This window comes from Sporothrix schenckii (genome assembly GCF_000961545.1).
Source record: "Sporothrix schenckii 1099-18 chromosome Unknown Cont44, whole genome shotgun sequence".
NCBI lineage: Eukaryota > Fungi > Ascomycota > Sordariomycetes > Ophiostomatales > Ophiostomataceae > Sporothrix > Sporothrix schenckii.
In genome coordinates, this window is record NW_015971145.1 from 2,105,177 (window position 1) to 2,125,207 (window position 20,031).

Genomic DNA, 20,031 nt, shown 5'->3' on the forward strand with positions numbered 1-20,031 from the left:
ATACGCAATCGGCGTCATGAGTCCACAAATCTCGCAAATGTGGACTCGGTAGGCGTCCGACACCTCAAACAGACGCTCCTTCAAAAAAGCCGCCGCACCGTGCGCAATCATGCAGTCGCGCTCCATTTCACCGAACCGCAGACCGCCGTCGCGCGCACGACCCTCTACCGGCTGCCGCGTCATGATCTGCACGGGGCCGCGCGCGCGCGCGTGGATCTTGTCGTCGACCATGTGGCGCAGGCGCTGGTAGTAGGTCGGGCCGAAGAAGACCTGGGCGCGCAGCTTGCGGCCCGTGTGGCCGTGGTACAGGATCTCAAAGCCGCGCGACTGGTAGCCGTGCTCGCGCAGCAGCCCGGACACGGAGTCCACCGTGACGTCGGTAAACGGCGTCGCGTCGCCCTCCATGCCCTTGAGCGTCGCCACCTTGCTCAGCAGACACTCAATCAAGTGCGCAATCGTCATGCGCGACGGGATGGCGTGTGGGTTGATGATAATGTCCGGCGTGATGCCCTCGGCCGTGAACGGCATGTCCTCGTGGCGGTACGCGAGGCCAATGGTGCCCTTTTGGCCGTGGCGCGACGCAAACTTGTCGCCAATCTGCGGGATCTTGGTCGTGCGCACCCGCACCTTGACGTACCGCAGGTTGTCCTGGTTCGTCGTCACCACGACCTGGTCGACAATGCCGTTCTCCGTACTACGCAGCGGCGTCGACGCGTCGCGCTTCACGTGCGACTGCGTGCGCTGGCCCAGCTCCTGGTGGTCCAGGTTGATGGGCGACGTCTTGCCAATGATAATGTCCTCGCCGGACACGCGCACGCCGGGCGCCACAATGCCGTCGTCGTCCAGCTTGTCGTACGTGCCGTGCTTGAGGCGCAGCGTGTCGCTGCGGAACGGCTTCTCAAACGTCTCGACAAAGTTGATGCCCACGCGCTTCTCCGAGTCCGTGTACGCGCGGAAGAACAGGCTGCGGAACAGGCCGCGGTCGATGCTGCTCTGGTTCATAATCACCGAATCTTCCTGGTTGTAGCCCGAGTAGCACAGAATCGCCACAATCGCGTTCTGCCCCGCCGGCAGCTCGCGGAACTTGAGGTACTCCATCGACCGCGTCGTCGCCAGCGGCTTCTGCGGGTAGTACAGCACGTTGGCCATGGTGTCCATGCGCCGCGGGTAGTTGGTCAGGAAGAAGCCCATGGCCTGCTTGCCCATGGCCGACTGGTACGTGTTGCGCGGCGACTGGTTGTGGTCGGGGAAGGGGATGATGCTGGCGCAGATGCCCAGCAGCATGCTCGGGTGGATCTCGCAGTGCGTGTACATGTGCGTCGTCGGGTTCACCTTGGTCTTGACCCGCTTGTTGATGTCCTCGTCGGTGACGTCCTCGGGGATCTCGTAGCCCGCCTTCTGCAGCCGGTAGTTGTCCAGGTCCTCCGGCGTCATGCAGATCATCGCCGTCTCCTCCTCCTCGGCGTCCAGGTACTCAATCGCACCCGCCTCGCAGATGCCGTCCCAGCCAAAGAACCGGGGGTCGTCGCGCGGCAGCGCGTCGTCCTCGTCCAGCCGCTGGATGTGCTCCTTGGTCAGCAGCAGCTGGCCCTTTTCCCGGCCGGACTCGGCTTTTTCCTCCTGCTCAATCGCAAACAGCGGCCGCATGACCCGGCCGGCGTCCGAGAAGATCTTGAACTCGCGGTCGCGAATGTCGCGCACCAGCGACACCTCCGACTGGATGACGCCCTTGCGGCGCAGGCCCTGCACCAGACTGACCAGGTGCTTGGGGTCCTGGTGCACGCCGACCCAGCTGCCGTTGACAAAGACCTTGGTCGCGTTGGGGTAGCGCACGGGCTCGTACTCCTCGAGCACCTCCATGTTGCGCGCAATCATAAACTCCACAATGGGGTCGGCGGGCGTGCCCACGCTGACGTAGCACATGAGCGACAGGTTCTTGACGAGGCCGCAGGCCTGGCCCTCGGGCGTCTCGGCCGGGCACACGAGACCCCAGTGCGTGTTGTGCAGCTGGCGCGGCTTGGCCAGCTTGCCGTCGCGGCCGATGGGCGTGTTGGTGCGGCGCAGGTGCGACAGGGTCGAGGCAAACGTGTAGCGGTTCAGCACCTGCGACACGCCGGCCGTCGAGCTCATGGCCTTCTTCTGGTCGCCCCAGTTGCCCGTGGCGAGCGAGTACTTGAGGCCGTTGGTCAGCGTCTGGTGGCGGATGCCGACGCGCAGGTCAAAGTGCTTGCCCGTGTCGACGCAGCGCTTCAGGTGGTTCATCAGCTCCTGGTACATCTTGCGGATGATGCCCCGGAACAGCTTGGCCAGCAGCGGGCCCGCCAGGTCCAGGCGCTTCTTGCCAAAGTGGTCGCGGTCGTCGGTGTCGCGGCGGCCGAGGGCGCACTGCAGCAGCTTGTGGACCATGTAGCCCAAGAAGAAGGCTTTGCGCGTCTCGCAGCCCTCGCTCTGCGAAATGTGCGGCAGCATCTCCTTTTGCAGAATGTCGCGCGCGGCGCGCACGCGGTCCTTGCGGCTGACGGCGTGCGAGTTCTGGCCACGCTTGCCAATGTAGTCGAGCGCGACCTCGCGGTCCTGGATGCAAAAGGCCTCCTCGATGCACGGCCGCAGCATCTCCAGCATCTGGCTGTCGTGGCGGTCGTAGCAGATGTGGTTCAGAATGTCCTCGTCGGACACGACGCCGAGGGCGCGGAAGACGACGGCGATGGGCAGCTCGGACTTGATGTACGGCAGGGTGCTGTGGACGGTCTGCCCGAAGCTGCCGCGCTGCGTGTCGCCCTTGGTCAGCAGCATGATGCTCAACGACGAGATCAGCCGCGAGCCCTTTTCGAGCGCGCTGCGAATCTCGGCGGTGTAGGAGAACTTGCTGGGCTGGGCCTTCTTGAAGACCTGCACGATGTTGGCGGCCGAGCGCTCCTGGGCGATCAGGACCTTTTCGGAGCCGTTGATGATAAAGTAGCCGCCCTGGTCGTAGGGGCACTCGTTGAGCAGAAACAGGCCTTCCTCGTCCTCGGTGGCCAGGTGGCAGATCTTGGAGCGCACCATAATGGGCAGGCGACCCATGAACACCATGTCCTTCATGTCCTCGTCCGTCTTGTCCTTTTCCACGTCGGCCACCTCGGCGGCCTCCTCCTCCCAGACGATGCGCGTGGGCTGCTCGCCGGTCTGGTTCATCTCCTGAATCTGCTCTTCGTCGAGCTCGTCGTAGGGGATCTCCTCGTCGACGGCCAGCGACACTTTTTTGGTGATGCGCGCGTAGATGGGGCACGAGTAGGTCAGGTTGCGGTCGCGGCACTCGTAGGGCGTCAGCGTGGACACGCGGCCGTCGCCTTCGGCGAACTGCGGCTTGGACACCATGACGCTGCCAAACTTGATTTCATAGCGACGCAGCTTGACGGGGCGGTCGGCGGTGATGGGCGGGTTGCTCTGGTCGAGCGTCAAGAGGGAGTGCTCGTCGATGAGCGACTGGACCGTGGTGGTCGTAAACTCGTTGAAGGAATCGATCTGCTGCGAGACCAAGCTCTTCTTCTCAAAGTAGGACGAGATGACCTTCCAGCAGTCCTCGGGCGTGATGCTCTCGTCGCCCTCGCCCTCGCCTTCGACAATGTCGTCGTACTCGTAACCGTCGTCGTAGTCGGCCATGATGAGGGCGTGGTCGGAAGATAAAATGGGAGGTGGTAGGAGAGATGGCGGGTCGATGCAAAAGTGAGAAGAAGCAGAGATCAACGATTTTCACCGACAAAGGCGAATGGGTCGGAAGCGTCGGGCGCGGCGGCGAGCAAGGGACCGGTGGCTGTCGTGCAACGGCACACAGGTCAAGACGAGACAGAGTCGAATCGATGGACGCGGTCAGCGAAGCAGACGGGAGTCGACCTGCAGATCTGGGCCAGGCGAAGCGACCGCGACGCGTTTCTGCACTCCCCAGCTGTCGAGATCAGCGCATGCAGGGCGGACGGCGCAACGCGGAAAAGAGAAAAAACGAATCGAACACAACGAATGGCGAGATGACAAGGAGCGGGCAAAGGCGTGTCGTCGAGGGCGAGACCGCGTGGTGGCAGCAGTGCGGTGGTCGACAAAAAACTCGCGATGGCAACAAAGTGGATGTAGAAGACAAAAGGTTTTGAGCCACATCGACGTCCCTTGGTCGCCCCTGCCTTATTTTCCCTTTTTTGTCTCGACTCGCCAGAGAGGCTGCTAGAAAGCTAGGGGGCAAACACGGCAAAACAGAGCGCTAGGCCGGACATGGTCTAGGTCGCTCCTGCCTGCGCGCATGGGTCCGAGTTGTGCTTAGAAATTGAAGTGCACGTGACTCAAGGGAAAGATGTTCACGTGATCAGCCGGAACAGCTCAAGACTTATGTAATCCGCCAACTATCCCAATGCGCCGTAGCGTGCGATGACTGTGGGAAATTGGAGAACGTCTTTCGGAGAACGACAGCTTCGTACCAGCATCACCAACACGAAGGTAACAGCATCACTCCCACCCTTGGAGCAAATGGCACAATTTCCGAAAAGAGCAACAATTTGCCCCTATGTGGCCCTCTGAAATGATTCATTTTTGTGACAGTGGCTCCGTGGCCCGCTGCAAGTGCAAACTACTCATCATCGTTGCAAACTCAGGGAGAACAACAAATATGCAACCAGAAAACGATCATCCAACAGCTCGCCGCGTGCAGCCTTGACCGCTCGCCGCACACCCTGCTCGCTCTGCCGACGCTTGATGAGATGCATCTGATGTCACTTTGCCGTGCAGCGACGAGGGGAGGGGACTGGACCAGGCCCATTGCACGCCCGCCCCCAACGGCCGTGCGGCTTGTCTTTGAACGGCTGTCCAATGCGGGAACAATGCTAAGGCTAAGCATGGAGAACAATACCAACGCCGCGCGCTGCATCGCCGCGCCGGCCTATCATTTCTCGGCGACCAGGCAAGGGCAGGGCAGTCCGCGCTTGTCAATCGGTTGTTGCAGACATTCGGCACATCTTTTGCCCTTTTGTCGTTTTGTCGTTTTTTGTTGCTTTGTTGCTTTTCTATTTTTGCCGTTTGGCTGGTCTCTGTGTCTCTTCCTCGTCACTTGTCTCTTGTCTCTTGCCTACCCCCCCTCCCCGCGGCTTTCATTGAAGAGTCTCGCCCTTGGTATTGTTGCCAGTGATGCCCACGGCCACCGTCGCTTTTCACTTTCGATAGCGTCGCCACCTTTCTCTTCCTAGGCGAAGACGTGGCATCCTCCAGCTTCACGGCCCTTGTCTCTTGCCAAGGGGAGCCGGGGCCAGAATGGGCTACGCAGAGCATTCTTTCCATTCAATGAAACCCTCACCGGAGGTAACTTGCAACAGACAACTGACAACAATCGAAAAGGAGCCGACAGAGCAGAGAGGACGAGAACAGGACGAGAACAGGACGAGCAGCATCGCCTCCTTGTTGACGCTTTAAATACGAGAGTGCATGGCGTCTTGTCTGTTGGCCGTTTTGTTATTTCTTGTCTCGCTGTTCTCTCGTCTTTCTTGTCTCTCGTCGGCAACAACTGCAACTACCGTCTCTTCCTTACCTGTCTTTCGGTTGGTGCTTCGTCGGAGCTGACAAGTTGTCCGCTTTCTCATATCACTTGTTTCCCTCGTCTTCATCTTCCGTCTTTTACCTCACCCATTCTTTGACTTATATCACCATCCAGCTTTTACCATCTCTCTCTTTTATCTTTCATTTTCAATATTTTGCTTCTCTTTCTCGCAGGATTCTTGCCATTCCATACCATCACCACCCGAAGCCAGGCTTTGATTCTTCCCCATCACCAACTTGCCATCTTGCAGATATTGTCCCCCGTCTCCTGTTCCCATCTGCACGCTCCTCATGGCCTCTTCTGCTCCCCCCACGGCCGGCCCGGCCTCGTCTCCCTTTGACCCCTTCAACCAGACGTTCTATCTCACGGGTCCGGACAACACGACCGTCCCCGTTTCGGTGCCCCAAGTCGACTACATCTGGCACTACATCATCGGCACGAGCATCAACTATGGCAGCCAGATTGGCGCCTGTCTCCTCATGCTGCTCGTCATGCTGACTCTGACGTCCAAGTCGCGCTTCTCGCGCGCCGCCACCCTCATCAATGTCGCCTCTCTGTTGATTGGCGTCATCCGCTGCGTGCTGCTCGCAGTGTACTTTACGTCGTCGCTGACAGAGTTCTACGCCCTCTTCGTCGGCGACTACAGCCAGGTGCGGCGCTCGGACTTGTGCGTCTCGGCCGTGGCCACCTTCTTCTCGCTGCCCCAGCTGGTCCTGATCGAGGCCGCGCTGTTCTTGCAAGCCTACTCGATGATCAAGATGTGGCCGTCCTTGTGGCGCGCCGTGGTCTTGGCCATGTCCGTGGTCGTTGCCGTGTGCGCCATTGGCTTCAAGTTCGCGTCGGTGGTGATGCGCATGCGCTCGACCCTGACCTTGGACGACTCCCTTGATTTCTGGCTCGTCGAGGTCGACCTTGCCTTCACGGCCACAACCATCTTCTGGTTCTGCTTCATCTTCATCATCCGGCTCGTCATCCACATGTGGGAGTACCGCAGCATCCTCCCGCCCATGGGTAGCGTGTCCGCCATGGAGGTGCTCGTCATGACCAACGGTGTCCTGATGCTGGTGCCGGGTAGGTTTTGTTCTTTTCTGCGATGCTTTTCCCTCTACGTATCTGTCTGTTGTCGTACCTGTTGCTAACAACATAGTCATCTTCGCTGCGATCGAGATCAACGGGCTCTCGTCGTTCGAGTCTGGTTCGCTCGTCTATACGTCCGTCATTGTCCTGCTGCCTCTTGGCTCGCTCATCGCCCAGGCCATGACGCGCCCCGACGGCTACGTCCAGCGCACAAACACCAGTGGTGCCAGCGGCGCGTCGGGCGCCCACCCTGGCCGCAATGGTAGCGGCCATGGTGGTCACGGCGGCGCCTACAGCCGTGCCATGACCAACACGCTCAACACGCTCGACACGCTCGACACCGTGGACAGCAAGACAGGCATCATGCACCACCACCACCACCACCACAGAAACCACAGCAACGGCATGAGCAAGACCAAGGCCAACTCCGGCACCTGGTCGCACGCGTCGGACGCTAACAGCACCAACGCCATGATCTCGGGCGGCATTGCCACGCAGGTCCGCATCCAGGCCAACCAGTCCACCCTGGGCAATACGGGCATGTCTGGAGGGTCTGGGGCGCCCAACAGCCATACACGCAACAACAGCCTGGCCGCTATGGAACCCGTTGAGAAGCAACTGCATGACATCGATGCGACGCCGCTGTCGGCAAGCGATTGCCGCGTGTGGGTCGACCGCGAGGTGGAAGTGCGGCGGGACATGGTGTGATGACAAGGGTGTGATTGTGGTGATGTGAGATGCGGTCCTACGTAGTGTCGAACAGACTGCCGGACAGACTGTCGGGTTGGTGTCGACAGGTTGGATGTAATGGGAGCCACAGTGCCTGTTGGCTGTCTGTTCTGCTTTTGTCTTCTTTTCTTCGTCAAATTGACCCAATGAGCGAGTCATGGCTGCAAGATGATGTCAGCTTCTTTTTAATTTTGTTTTCTTTTCTTCGATTTGTTTATCGACCTTTTTAAAAGATTTTATTGTCAGAAATTTATGGCCGAATTTCTGCCGTATTTACTATCAAGAACCATTTTTACATAATCTCCTCGAAAACGTCTCTATTGCTGTGTATTATTGAATAAAATAACAAAATAAGAATGTATAATGAGAAACACATAGTGAATCGTTTGTTGAATCATCGCAGCAAAGAAACTAACATGAAGCTCGCCTTTTGCCCCACTCATGCGAAAGACTATATAAACCCTAGAAGCAGACAAAATGTCGCCACGTCGCTATTGGCCACAAGATTTGTGTGCTCCATGCTACTGTTGCAAGGCCGCTTGGCGCAATGGTAGCGCGCGGTCCTCCTATTTTGTCCCGTCCATAGGGCAAAATCCGGGGGGTTTAGACCGAGGTTGCGGGTTCGAGTCCCGTAGTGGTCGTTGTTTTTTGTCGAGTCTGAAGTACGTTTTTTTTTCTTTTCTTAGCATTCTCTCATTCTCATCGAGATGTTTTGATTTGATCGTTCTACATGTTTATTTTATGACACTCTTGAATTCTTTTTTGTTGCTCTTGGAGTGTGTCAAAGCCGTGAATATAGGTACAAATGCGGCCGCCAAAACGCCCTGTAAATGCGAAGAATCAGGAACCTCGGATCAACCAAACTCACTCTTCCTCACCCTTCCTCTCTCTTCTTCCTCTCCTATTTTGCCAAGAACTTCTGGAATGCGCCGTGGTCAATCGTCACATTGCCCACAGCCGTCAGCCGCTTGCGACCTGCCTTTTGCTTCTCCAGCAGCTTCCGGCGGCGCGTAATGTCCGAGGCATGCAGCTTGGCCAAGACGTCCTTGCGGAACGGCTTGATGGTCTCGCGGGCGACGACGCGCTTGCCCGTGGCGGCCTGGATGATGACCTCGAACATCTGCCGGTCGACGTGCTCCTTGAACTTGGTGACCCACTGGCGGCCGACGCGGTCGATTTGCGAGCGGTGCATGACGCGGCCGATGGCGTCGACGGGCTGCTTGTTGACGAGCAGCTGTAGCTTGACCAGGTCGCTCGAGCGCCAGCCGGCGTCCTCGTAGTCGAGCGTCGCGTAGCCGCGCGAGGCGCCCTTGAGCTTGCCAAATAGGTCGTCCACCAACGCCATCGCCGGCAGCGCGTACTTGAGGATCACTTGGATGCTGGCCGTGGACGCCGTATTGGGCGTGGTGACGGTCGCGCTGTCTGCCGTCGTTGTTGCTGTTGTAGTTGTCGTCGTCGTCGCCGAATCCGCCGTTGCGAGAGACGCCGCCCCCGTTCCCATAAAATCAATGCTCTTCTGCTCGCCGCGGCTGGCCTCACACACCGTAATCACCCGCCCCAGGTACTCCTCGGGCACCGTGATGGTCGCGTTCACAAACGGCTCAAAGTACTCGGCACCGCGCGTGCGCCCAGCGTCGTCGGCGTCCGGGAACTCGGCCGCGCTCGTCAGTACCTTCTCCGTGCCGTCGCGCATCCGCATCTTGACCGGCACGGCCGGCTCCGTGATGATGACGCTGGCGCCATGCTCCTGGCGCAGCCGGTCCTGGAACACCGAGCAGTGCAGGCTGCCCAGGAAGCCGAGCCGCCAACCCGCGCCCAGCGCCTCCGAGTGGTCCTTTTGCAGCGTGATGCTGCGGTCGTTGAGCACCAGCTGGCTGATGCTCTCGGCCAGCCGGGCGTGGTCGCCCTGGTCCGTCGGGAACGCCGCCACGAACACCATGGGCTTGGGCTCCTCGAAGCCCGGGTACGGCTCGACAATGCCCTCGTGGCCCACCGTCGTCAGCGTGTCGCCAATCTTGGCGTCCTGGATCTTCTTCATGCCCGGGTTGAAGTACAGGTACCCGACCTGGCCGGCCCGCAGCGTCGGCTGCGCCACGCCGTCCGGGTACTGGATGCCCACCTCGCCCACCGTGTACTTGCGGCTCGTCTGCATCGAGACGACCTGGTCGCCCGCCTTGACGGTGCCCGCGAACACGCGCACCAGCAGCACGACGCCGCGGAACGTGTCGTACCACGAGTCCACCAGCAGGATGCGCGGCGGCGCCGATGCGTCGCCCTCGGGCGGCGGGATCCGCTCAATCACCGCCGGCAGAAGCGCCTCGACGTTTTTGCCCGTCTTGGCGCTGACCAGCACCGCGCACCCGTTGCTGTTGTCCTCGTCCACGTCCAGCTCAAACGTGTCGCGCAGCTGCCGCAGCGCCCGCGGCACGTCGGCCGTCGGCAGGTCTACCTTGTTGACGACGGGGATCAGCCCCAGCCCCTGCGCGAAGGCGTGATAAAAGTTGGCCACCGTCTGCGCCTGCACGCCCTGCGAGGCGTCCACCAGCAGCAGCGCGCCGCCGCAGCTGGCATACGAGCGCGTGACCTCGGCGCGGAAGTCGACGTGGCCGGGCGTGTCGACGAGGTGCAGCAGGTAGTCCAGACCCTTGTGCCGGTAGATCATGGTGCACGTCTGCGCCTTGACCGTGATGCCCCGCTCGCGCTCCACGTCCAGCTTGTCCAGAATCTGCTTGTTGCCGTCGCCCGGCAGAATCGTGCCCGTGATCTCGAGCAGCCGGTCGCTGAGTGTGCTCTTGCCGTGGTCAATGTGCGCCACAATGCAAAAGTTGCGAAACCGCTCGATCGGGATAGCCGCGATGCGTCGCTCAATGTCCGCCGGGTTCTTGCTCACGCGCGGCTGCTTTGACGAGTAAGAGATGGCAGGTAGTGTTGTGGAAGAAGCATTAGGAGTAGCCGTAGAGGTCGTCGAGGCCGCGTTGACTGTGGCTGCAAAGGTGCGTCGAGGGTGCCGTATGGACGTTGTCCGCTCGGCTGTCCGTGGGCCCGCCGTTACGGACGTGCGACGGCCGATGTCATAACAAGGCACCATCGTACTGATGTTTCTGCCCCCGGCGTTTCTGGCGGTCCTGGCGCTCCCTGCGCACGACCGGCCGCGAAGGACCGTTGCGCCGGGACGCAGCAGCCGGAGACATGGCTGCATGTGGTCTCCGAGAGGAGGGGGTATGTGGAGTCCCCGCGCACGGTCTGATCGGAATTTGGCTCAAGTTTTCCAGAGGACGAAGTCGATGGTGAATTGACGTAGGTGCGAGAAGGCGTGTCAAGAATATGCGTGAAGACCAATTGCCGACAGATATCGCGAGGTTCGGTCGGCTTGAGGGCCGAGAATTTGCGCCCTAGAGGGCCTTATCTTATCGGACCGTGGGGTTCTAAAGAGCGCTAAACATGCTCTATATTACAGGGAACGACAAGGCACAAGAGCGCTAAAACAAAGTCAGACTTGACGCTATCCAATATTTCTCGACTTTTGTTATCCAAAAATATCGTCTGTTGTTCGCAAAAGGAATATATATATATTGCACTCGCTCTCCAAGATATAAAAAGATAACAAAGATAACAAGGTATAAACGCGAAACAAGTTTGCGCATGGCGACATGACATGGCGACGTCTAATGCAGCCGTTACAAAGAAACATAACAGAAAGCAGCAACAACGCGCAGAAAGGAACCAGACGGAATAGAAATGATATGTTCAGGGAAAAGAAAAGGAAGAGGCAGCGGTAGAGGGAATGGAGGAATAAACTGCTACAAGAGCATGCACATATAGAACAAAGCGGGACATCATATATACATGCCAGAATGCAAATGTGGACATCAAGGCTATACATAAATCAGAGACGACGAGGAAAGGCGTCACGCCATCACCCATTCACTGCCACGCTTGATAAACTTCTCAAGCAGCAGCGACACGTCCGAGAGCACAAAGCGGCAAATGAAGAAGGCAAAGAACTCGGCCGCGTGCCGCGTGCACAGCTCCAGGCCGACCTGCGTCTTGTCTGCGTGCCGCAGACCGGGGTCCTCGACTTGGCGCGCGATCTGGTCGATGGACTGTGCCGCGTCAAACAAGCGTGCGAGCGAGTTCATGTACACGGCATTCGGCCCGCCGAACTTGGCCGACGACACGTCGCGCTTGGCAGGCCGGCGCGTGGGCTGGGCCGTCATCGGGAGACTCGCGAGCGGGCCGCCATCTTTGCTGCCACCCGCACCGCCCGCACCGCTTGCATCCGACACGCTCTCTTTGCGGCCGCCCGACGTGTTGTAGTTGCTGTTCAGCCCTGCCGACGAGTTCTTGGACCGCAGCCGGCGCCACGAAAACGACCGCGATCCCGACTGGCCCGAGACGCTCGACGTGCGCGGCATGGCACTGCCGCCACCACCACCTGCCCCGCCGTTGGCGTCCGCGTCGATAACCACGGACGCCTCTTTGAACAGGGCACTGGTGCTCTGGACGCCGACCTCGTTGCCGAGCTTGCGGGCAAGCGTAGTCTGGGTGTGTTCCAGTACGTTCTCGAGCGCCTGCATTTCTTCCAAGACAGCGTCGGCATCGCAGGTGTCGACCTGTGCGAGCTTCATGAGCGCCGACGTCAAGAAATCGCAATTTGCAACCTTTTCGTCAACGTTCTTGAGGCGCACGCCCTTGACTTTCCATACGTCGCTGGGCACAAAGAGCTTGTTGCTGAGGTAGCCACCGCGGGGATGGACAAGTGTTTGGTAGAGACAGCGCATGAGCCAAAAGGGCCGCAGCATCGTATCGGTCGGGCACGGCTCCAGCGGCACGGGGGCGTCCGAGTACATGGGATTGGGCGACCCAGGCGTGCTGGGCGAGTGGAAGTCGTTATCCAGCAGGTGCATGCCGCCGACGCCACTGGCTGCGATGAAGATACGGTCCTTAAACGTGGCTGCGTTCGGCGTAGGCAGTGTAGGCACGTCGGGCAGGCGTGTATTGGAGAACTGGGTGGTCAACGGCGTACTAGGCGACATGTCGCCGTCCAGGTTGGTCAACGACATGTTGCGGCTGCGCAGGCTGCGAAGACTGGACGACGAGAAGTTCTTGCGTAGGCCGGGCCGTCCTGTAGACGGCGAGCCGGAGCGTCCATCGTTGTCGAAGCCCTGAGGGATGGGTGGTGTGGGCGGTGGGAAGTTTGGCGGTGGCATGGTTTCGACTGGGCTGGCACCAAAAAACATGGTGTTGCCTGCACCTGGCGACGGCGTTGGGGCGGCCGGTCGGCCAGCCGCGCCCGCGGCACTGGACCCTGGACGGCTCTGACTGGCGCCAGGTAGAGCTGGAGGGCCCCCGGGCGCCGTCGACAGTGCTTGCCGTTGTTGCACAAGGAAGCCTGCGGTACGTGGCTGCTGGGGCAGTGGGGGGGCGCCGAAGGCGGGCAATGTGGACGTTGCGGCGTTGTTAGCCGTGGTCGCGGGGCCTATCGCGGACGGCGGGCTTAGCTTGGTGGTCTCAATCTTGAGCTGCTTCATGTTCTGGCCAGACAGTCGTCGATTTCGGACGCTCTGCGCGCTGCCGGCGCGCACGGGACTCGTCTGGGCGGTTGATGGGCGGCTCGGTGGGGGCATCTGGGGCGGTAGCGACGGAAGCGCTTGTGTCGGTGGTGGTGGTGGCGGTGGGGGCATGCCCTTGGGAACCATTCCGGGCGGCAGAACCGTGCTTTCGGACACAGTCGAGAGAACTGTGTTGGCAGTAGGCGGATTGGAGGCCATGGAGCTATGCCAGGTGCGCGAGGTAAACTCGCTTGAATCAGACTCGCGTGGCGGCGGTGGCTTGATGGCGGACTTCTGTTTGAGCCCAAATGTAAAGTCTTCGATGGCTAGGCCACTGGTCATTTCCTCGAGAATACGCTCCTCGTCGTCTGAGTCAACGTCCTCGTCGTCCAGAAAGTCGCGCGGCGTCCGGCGTTCCACCTGCCCCTCCTCCTCTTCCTGTTGCTGTTGAAGCATCAGCTGTTCGCGGAGGCGCAACTGGCGCTCAAGGGCAATGGCCTCGCGCTCTGTCTCTCGCACGCGCTCCTTGGCCAGCTCTACCTTGCGTAAACTCTTGGACACCCTTGCATCGCCGTTGCCGTAGCTCTTGTAGTTATTTTGCGACGATGCTGGGTATGTCGGGTCCGAATTCATGGGTTCGTAGCCGTCGTTGTAGGCAGCCTCAATCGCATCGTCGAGAGCGGCGTCGAACTCGGCTTCTGTGGCGCCGCTGGCCGCACGAATGTGCTTCCTCCGGATAACCATTGAAGACGACCGGGAGTGGACCGACGAGGCTGCCGAGCTGCCGGATTCGTGGATGGGGTCCAACCAAGATACCGACTCGTGGCTTCCTGTCCTGGTGTGTCCATAAGCAGCGTGCGCGGCATCGTCGTTGTTTGCATTGGCGCTGCCTGGGCGCAGGGTGGAGCCGTAGTGCGCAGATGGGAGCGTTTCTTCGTCGGGGTTGTAGCGGTAGGAGGTAGGCGCATCCTCAAAAGGGCGTGATGGCGGTACGATCCGCCTCGGCGAGAGGGGAGGGGGCATGTACTGGTTGGCACTGGGAGGTGGTTGTAATGTCGACGCCTGGCCCGTTGCATTTGGCTTCGTGTTTAAGTTGCGAGGTGGGATGAACTCGTTTCGTGGCGAGCGCGAGAACGTCGACTGCAGGGTGTACTGGTCCTTGAGCAGAGAGGAAACGTGTTGTTGTGGGTGCTGCACGTTGGCCGAATCAGGGAAACCAGACTGGATTGGTCTTGGTGATGAGGACGACTGCGGAATGGAGTAGCCTGGTATGGAGCGCGGTTCGGCTTGCCGCTGTTGCTCGCTGTCGGTGTTGTATATCCCGGACATCTGGGCTAGGTCCTCATCGGGCTCTACGGCAGTATCCGAGTCGACATCAACACCGCCCGGATAGACCTCAGAACTGCGCCGGCCACGATCACTACTGCTCGAGGGTCGTTGAGGCAATGGCCGAGTGTCCTGACTTTGTGTTGAGGCGATAAGATCGAGTTCTTCGATCCGCGCTGTATATGTAATTTTCTGTGAATGGTAAGTGATTGAATGTCAAATCAGACGTCAGGACCGAGACCGTGGGCTGTACTCACAATAGCTTCTAGCTTGCGTTTGTCCTCTTCACCGGGAGTCTTAAGTAGGACTTGCATCAGGAGCCTGCATGCCTCGGAGTAGGCTTCTCGCGCGCCTTCAATGTTGCCGGCGTTGTCGAGCTGGACGGCGGTGTTTGCTTTTTGAAGGGCGCGCGAGAGCATGGCCTTTTGTGACGGCGGCTTGCTGCTCCGGTCCTTGTTGCTCTTGGTGGAGTCTGTGCTTCCATTGGGGGCTTGTGAGCGACTGCGCGTGTAGCCGCGTGAGGACACTGCCTCAGGATGGTCGCGGCTGTACATTGTGGTGGAGAGGGGGCCGCCGGCGGTCGTGGCGGTGGTGAGTTCTCCTAGATAGAACGCCTGCAGGTTGTCCTCGGAGCTGAGCTGGCGAACGTGGGGTAGACGTTGCTGCCGGTCCTCGATGGAAAGAGATGCCGTTCCGCCTTGGACCTCCTGCTCGAGTGACGGAAGGGCAATGATGGGTGGGAGGCTGGTAAAGAGTGCAGCGGAGCGGAGCGGCGAGCCGCGGTCGCGGAGAGGGGAACCGCTGTTGGACGTGCCCGGCTGGCTCTTTTGCAACTTGCGCGGGGACGATTGCTGCGTTCGTTCAGGGGATGGGGTGGTTGTGGGCTCAAATTGAGAAATGCGAAACGAGGAGCCGAGAGAATCGACGCTCAGGCGGCGACTGAAGCTGGCCGAGCGCTGGTGGCGGTGGTAGAGCTGGTGGCTGCCGGCAATGGAGGCACGGCTGGAAGCAGCGGTGGATGCGGACCAGCGGTTGTTGAGGCGTGCTAGGTCAGGGGCGACGCCGCCGACACTGTTGGAACGCAACGGGCGATGATTCGACGAAGACGCGGCTGTTGTCGTGGCGGGGTCATTGAGGGTGCCGTACGGTGCGACGGCGGCCGTAGAAGCCGCAGGACGATTCGGAGCAGTCGCGCCACCGACGTTGACGGCGTTGGCGTGGACGGTGCTGTTTCCGTTGGTGATGGGGACGGTTTTGGCGACAACGCGCGCAGGCGGAAGAAGCGACGAGGTGCGAGGGAGTGAGGCTGCGGAAAAGGGCGCGGGGGCGGCGGGCGTGGTGCGCTGGCGGAAGGAGAGGGGATGCAAGTCCGAGCCTGCAAAGGAATCGACAGTTGCCGCGGAGGAAATGGCAGCGGCCGGCGAGACAAAGGCCGAGGAGATGTGGGCCTGGGCTCTGGCGCCGGTTCTGGATGTTGCCGTCAAGTCACGATCGGACGGGGTGTTGTAGGAGTTTGAGTTGTAGTAGGCGTGTGTGTGGGAATTGGAATCCAGTCTGGCGCTGGGTATGGCGTTGGAAACGGTGATCGGCGCAGACACGAGGGGGAAAAGGGGCAGGGGCCCAGTAGCGGTAGGGTGGCCCAAGTGAGCGACGGCATGCGAGGACGTCGTGGAGGACGGGTTTGAGATGGCAGACGAGGCGAAGGCAATGTGCGGTGCAGGCATTGCTCCTGTCTCGCGGGGCAGAAAAAGAAAGAAACGGATGAGGGTCGTGGCCGTGGCCGTTGTCGTCGTTGTGGTTCACTTTGCAGGCGGTCAGGGATTCTCGTGGAGCGCCCTTTTGGCGGACATACTAATGCTAGTGAAGGAGGAGACGAGGGAGGGATTCATGCACTGGTCGGTGGTCTCTTGTTTGGCGGAAGAGACGGGCCCTGGCAATATTCAAGGTCGTATGGTCTGAGTAGCGTCGTGGCCAGCGAAATCCGAGAAATTCGAGAGCTTTGAGAAATTCGAAATCAGGAGAACACAACACGGGCAGCCGAGCCGGATCGCCTAGTCGACTGCTGGGTGCTTTTTTCGACGTGGGCAAAAAAGGGGAACTCTGCGCGTGGCAGGGCTTTCAATCAGCCGGAAAAATGCGACAGCCACGACAACCACGACAATCACGACAAAATTAGCAGACACCACAGACGCAGCGTTCGGCTCGAACGACTCTTGTTTCTCGTGGTCGTTTCCTCTGTCGACCGACAGTCTTGAACAGTCCAGGAAACGATGGACGGACAGACGACGAGGGTATTCCTGGGGTTTGCGTGTCTCGCTGCACAGTATGTCGTCTTGAGTGACCCTTTTCTTAGCCCCTGTATATTCCCTCTTTAGGCCAATTCGATTTTGGGTCCGGCCAAGGAGGAGGTCCCGTCATGACCCCTAGTTGGAAAGGTTGGGGAGGGATGGAAGGCTCGAAGGGTGGAAGGGTGGAAGGGGTGGAGGGCATGGAAAGAGTGGAGAAGGCGACCGTCTTTTGTCGATGTCGCAGCAGAGTCAGGGGTTGTGTGGTGTGGTGGTGGTGCCGCCGGTGACTTTCTGGTGGCAGATTGCTCTGAAGGAAATTGGAGGCGTGGAAACAACGTGATGAGCAGGCGATGAGCGAGGTAAGATGCTCCTTTTGCGCGCAGACTGCACGACACCTGCGATCTGCAGCTATATCGTAGAAATGTTAGCGCTTGCTTCCTCCGTGGCTTTCTTTGCTTCTTGTTGTCTTCTTTTCCGTTCCTGACTCGCGTCCGTACTCTGATCTTCTCTACCGTTTTAATTTCGTGTTTGCAATTCCCTCAGGTTGGGCCTGCTTCGTTCCTTTTCTGCGCCTCGAATTTTTCTTTTCTGTTTCCTTTTTCTTTTCTCACTGTGTCCATTTTCAGCGATTGTCTTCCTCCTTGTCTCTCAACTCCTCCTGTCGTGACCAGCTCTCGTCTCTTATGTGGAGTCGTGTCGATGGATCTTTTGACATTGGGGCTATCTGACATATTTGGTTAGCTGTGCTGTCCTTTGATGTGGTCCTCGTGAGTCTATTGGCATCGGTGAAGGCTGGCCAATGAGGCCGTACATGGCTCGCTGACAATTTCGACTGGACAATTGGGAAATGGAAGCAAAAATGCGGTGGCCCTCTGAATGGCTCCAACCGGTTTGTCTGACGCAGATCTCACGAGCTTACTGTGCTACGCTGGCCAGACGCGTATCTTGTTTCTGCGTAGCTTTGATTCGAGCTGGAATTAAGCTGCTCGAGTTAGCTGTTCAATTCTTTCGGCCTCTTCTTTTCAGCTGTTGTCTGGCCTCCTTCACTGCTACCTTTGCTCTTCACACAATCTTCTGTTGCCCTTGTTTTCGCTCGGCCATTTGCAATTAGTGTCTCTGTTGAGGTCCAGCTAGCTGGACTTCGATGAACAAGGCACAAGCAGTCTTGCTGCTCGGCTCTGTTTTCGTGTCCCCTGCGCACAATCTGTACACGGCACTGACCTCATCTGGCCTTGGGAGGCCCTTGTAGATCGCATGCGGTGGAACAAATGTCGACAATTCGTACATGCAAATGCAGTGCGACGCTGGAAGGCCCTGCCCCAAATACTGATGCAGTCAATGCTGCAGAGACAAACTTGTCGAGGAAGGCCTGGCAGCATGAAAGATGTTCGCAGCCTGCCACGGAGTCACACCTCGAGGGCAAAGAGACGAGCACGACGTGACGAGTGTCGAGAATAACATACCGCATTTGTTGTCAAGACTTTGGCATTTCGGCTTCTCCTGTTGGGACTACATCTAGCCTCGCCACCCGCACCTTCCTTGACTTGTTCCTTTCTACGTATGTCGTGCTTGCCTTCGTTGTCGTTGTCGAGAGGTACAGTGTACCTTCCTTAGATGAGTCTTGCTCAGCGAAGATGGCCCTGCGCTCCTTCTCTTCTAGTTGCAAATTGGAAAAGAAAAACAAAAACCTCGGGAAGGAGCGATCGCCAACTTTTGCAAGAAGGAAAGGACGGTATTTTGTGTTCGCCTTAACCCTATCCAACCCTTTTCTATGACACGAGGATGACCGAGCACGATTCCCCATGTTAGCACACCGACCAGGCTGCAGTCGAGCCTTGGACACTTTGTACGGAGTAAACAAAGAGGCAGCGGTGGATGTTAGTGCCGCTTTAACGACGAAAGCAATTACACTTGCGAAAATTGCGAAAATAGTGGCAGGCACGGATGATATCGATTCAGGGGAAAGAGGGGCTCTTTCCTAATTTGCTCTTTTACTCTCCAGCCCTCTGGGCCTCTTTGCCATTTAGCGTGCCTGCCCTGGAGAGGCGCGTTTTCAGTAGCGCCTTCTCGTCACGACGATCTGGAGTTCCGGAGTACTACTGAGTACGACCCCATACGTCGTGCGCCTTTCCTTTTTCTTCTCTTGGCTGCTTGTTGACACTTTTGCCTTTCCACACGAAACGTAGCATTCGAATCACGCAACCCATCGAACATTCGCCGGAGGCTTCCAATCCTTCTGGCGCCGAAACTGGATCCTGTCAGAGGGACCTGTTAGCCTGTATTGTGACCCCACTGTCATGACAGCCAGACGCTGGCCGATAAAGTCGCGATGCATCTTCACGTCTTATCATCCTCCTATCTTGGGCTGCCTGCATGCTCGGTTTGTTTCTGTGTCTTGTTTCCGTTTCGTCTTTTCTGACCCCTCTTCAACTCGTTTCCGTCGCCTTTTCCTTCCCAAGCGGCTGGCTCCGGAATGTTGGACCCCCAGTCAAAGTCCACGTCAAAGGAGCAAATCCTATCCCGCCCAGTTTTGCACGGGTGTGCCGACCTCTCCAAACACAAGTCGTTTCATGCAGCTCACCACCTCCTGCGACATGGGCCGCACGCGAGATAAGAAGAAAGGACGAAAAAAGGCATGACCAGAAAGCGAACAAGGAAGCAAGAAGCGTAAGCGAGACCAAATTGCTTTTGCAAGCAAAGCAGCCGTGATGTTTGGTCCGGATTTGCACAATCTGCTTTTTTTATGGGTAAGACGGTAACGTTTCTTCAAATAAAACAGGTCTTGATATCGGCCTTTTCTCAGACACATTTTCGCAGTCTTCTTCAACTTGCTTTCTTTTGAAGTGATCCAGCGGCTGAAAAGGGGAATTGAGACAACCGAGACGGGCGGTGACTGCTGGATGGGCCGAAATGGCTGTCAGCAGTACGGGGTAGACAGATTGTCCATCACCAACGATGGACGATGTGCAAGCACCAGTGCACTGAGTGGTCGGTGATCAACATGGAGTGTCTCTGATGAACGTCTGCACGCGCGCACGACCCAAGCCAAGAATCAAGACCAATGTCGAGCTCAGCATCGCACAGCCGTTTGTGAAGGGGGAAAGACGAGAAACGGCAGTCTCTGTTTGAGTCGTACCGGTTCTGTTTCAACGTATTCTAGAAACAGAGACACGGCACACAAGGCAACGTGAAGAAGTCATTCAACATCGAAGTCTGGAATGCGCAGAAACAGCATAGACAGTGTCTTTACGGCAGCATGGAATAACCAAGCATTTCTTGTCCCGTCTTCACTAATCGCCCCCCACCCCCACGGCTTGATCGTCACGACTTCTGGATCGACGACTTGTGAAAATGATGTAACCTCGATCGCCACACTGCCACATCCTGCTACGACCCGACGAGCAGAGACGCGCTTCAGAGTATTTTAATTTTATTTGCTCGCTCGCGGCACGGATGCCTTCCACGGGCACTGGACGGACATAGGGCATGCTAGGGCATGACAAAC

The 20,031-nt window shown here is 58.4% G+C and overlaps 5 protein-coding genes and 1 non-coding gene across 6 annotated transcripts in view; 3 read left to right on the forward strand and 3 right to left on the reverse strand.

The window, feature by feature from the left end:
* The window catches only part of SPSK_10960 (DNA-directed RNA polymerase II subunit RPB2), a gene marked incomplete at both ends in the record, with an annotated part of 3,859 nt that extends 217 nt beyond the window's left edge, over positions 1–3,642 (reverse strand). Inside the window, one exon of the mRNA XM_016737181.1 lies at positions 5–3,642. Coding sequence (XP_016587424.1) covers positions 5–3,642 — 3,638 coding nt within the window. The remainder of the gene's footprint in view (positions 1–4) is intronic.
* Positions 3,643–3,686: 44 nt separating this feature from the next.
* Positions 3,687–4,124, forward strand: SPSK_09990 (uncharacterized protein; the record flags this gene model as incomplete). The annotated part of the gene is made up of 1 exon (XM_016736555.1): positions 3,687–4,124. One exon carries the CDS (start codon positions 3,687–3,689, stop codon positions 4,122–4,124), a length of 438 nt encoding a protein of 145 aa, XP_016587425.1.
* Positions 4,125–5,844: 1,720 nt separating this feature from the next.
* On the forward strand, positions 5,845–7,339 carry SPSK_09161 (pheromone alpha factor receptor; the record flags this gene model as incomplete). The annotated part of the gene is made up of 2 exons (XM_016735740.1): positions 5,845–6,625; positions 6,702–7,339. The coding sequence occupies 2 exons, from the start codon at positions 5,845–5,847 to the stop codon at positions 7,337–7,339; spliced, it is 1,419 nt and encodes a 472-aa protein (XP_016587426.1).
* Positions 7,340–7,893: 554 nt separating this feature from the next.
* SPSK_11252 lies at positions 7,894–8,001 on the forward strand. The gene has a single exon. It is a non-coding gene; the product is annotated as a tRNA-Arg (tRNA).
* Positions 8,002–8,261: 260 nt separating this feature from the next.
* Positions 8,262–10,559, reverse strand: SPSK_08662 (GTP-binding protein GUF1; the record flags this gene model as incomplete). The annotated part of the gene is made up of 1 exon (XM_016735253.1): positions 8,262–10,559. One exon carries the CDS (start codon positions 10,557–10,559, stop codon positions 8,262–8,264), a length of 2,298 nt encoding a protein of 765 aa, XP_016587427.1.
* A 709-nt stretch (positions 10,560–11,268) lies between these two features.
* SPSK_08301 (uncharacterized protein) lies at positions 11,269–15,962 on the reverse strand (the record flags this gene model as incomplete). Its single annotated transcript, XM_016734905.1, has 2 exons — positions 11,269–14,430; positions 14,496–15,962. The coding sequence occupies 2 exons, from the start codon at positions 15,960–15,962 to the stop codon at positions 11,269–11,271; spliced, it is 4,629 nt and encodes a 1,542-aa protein (XP_016587428.1).
* Between the last annotated feature and the right edge of the window lie 4,069 nt (positions 15,963–20,031).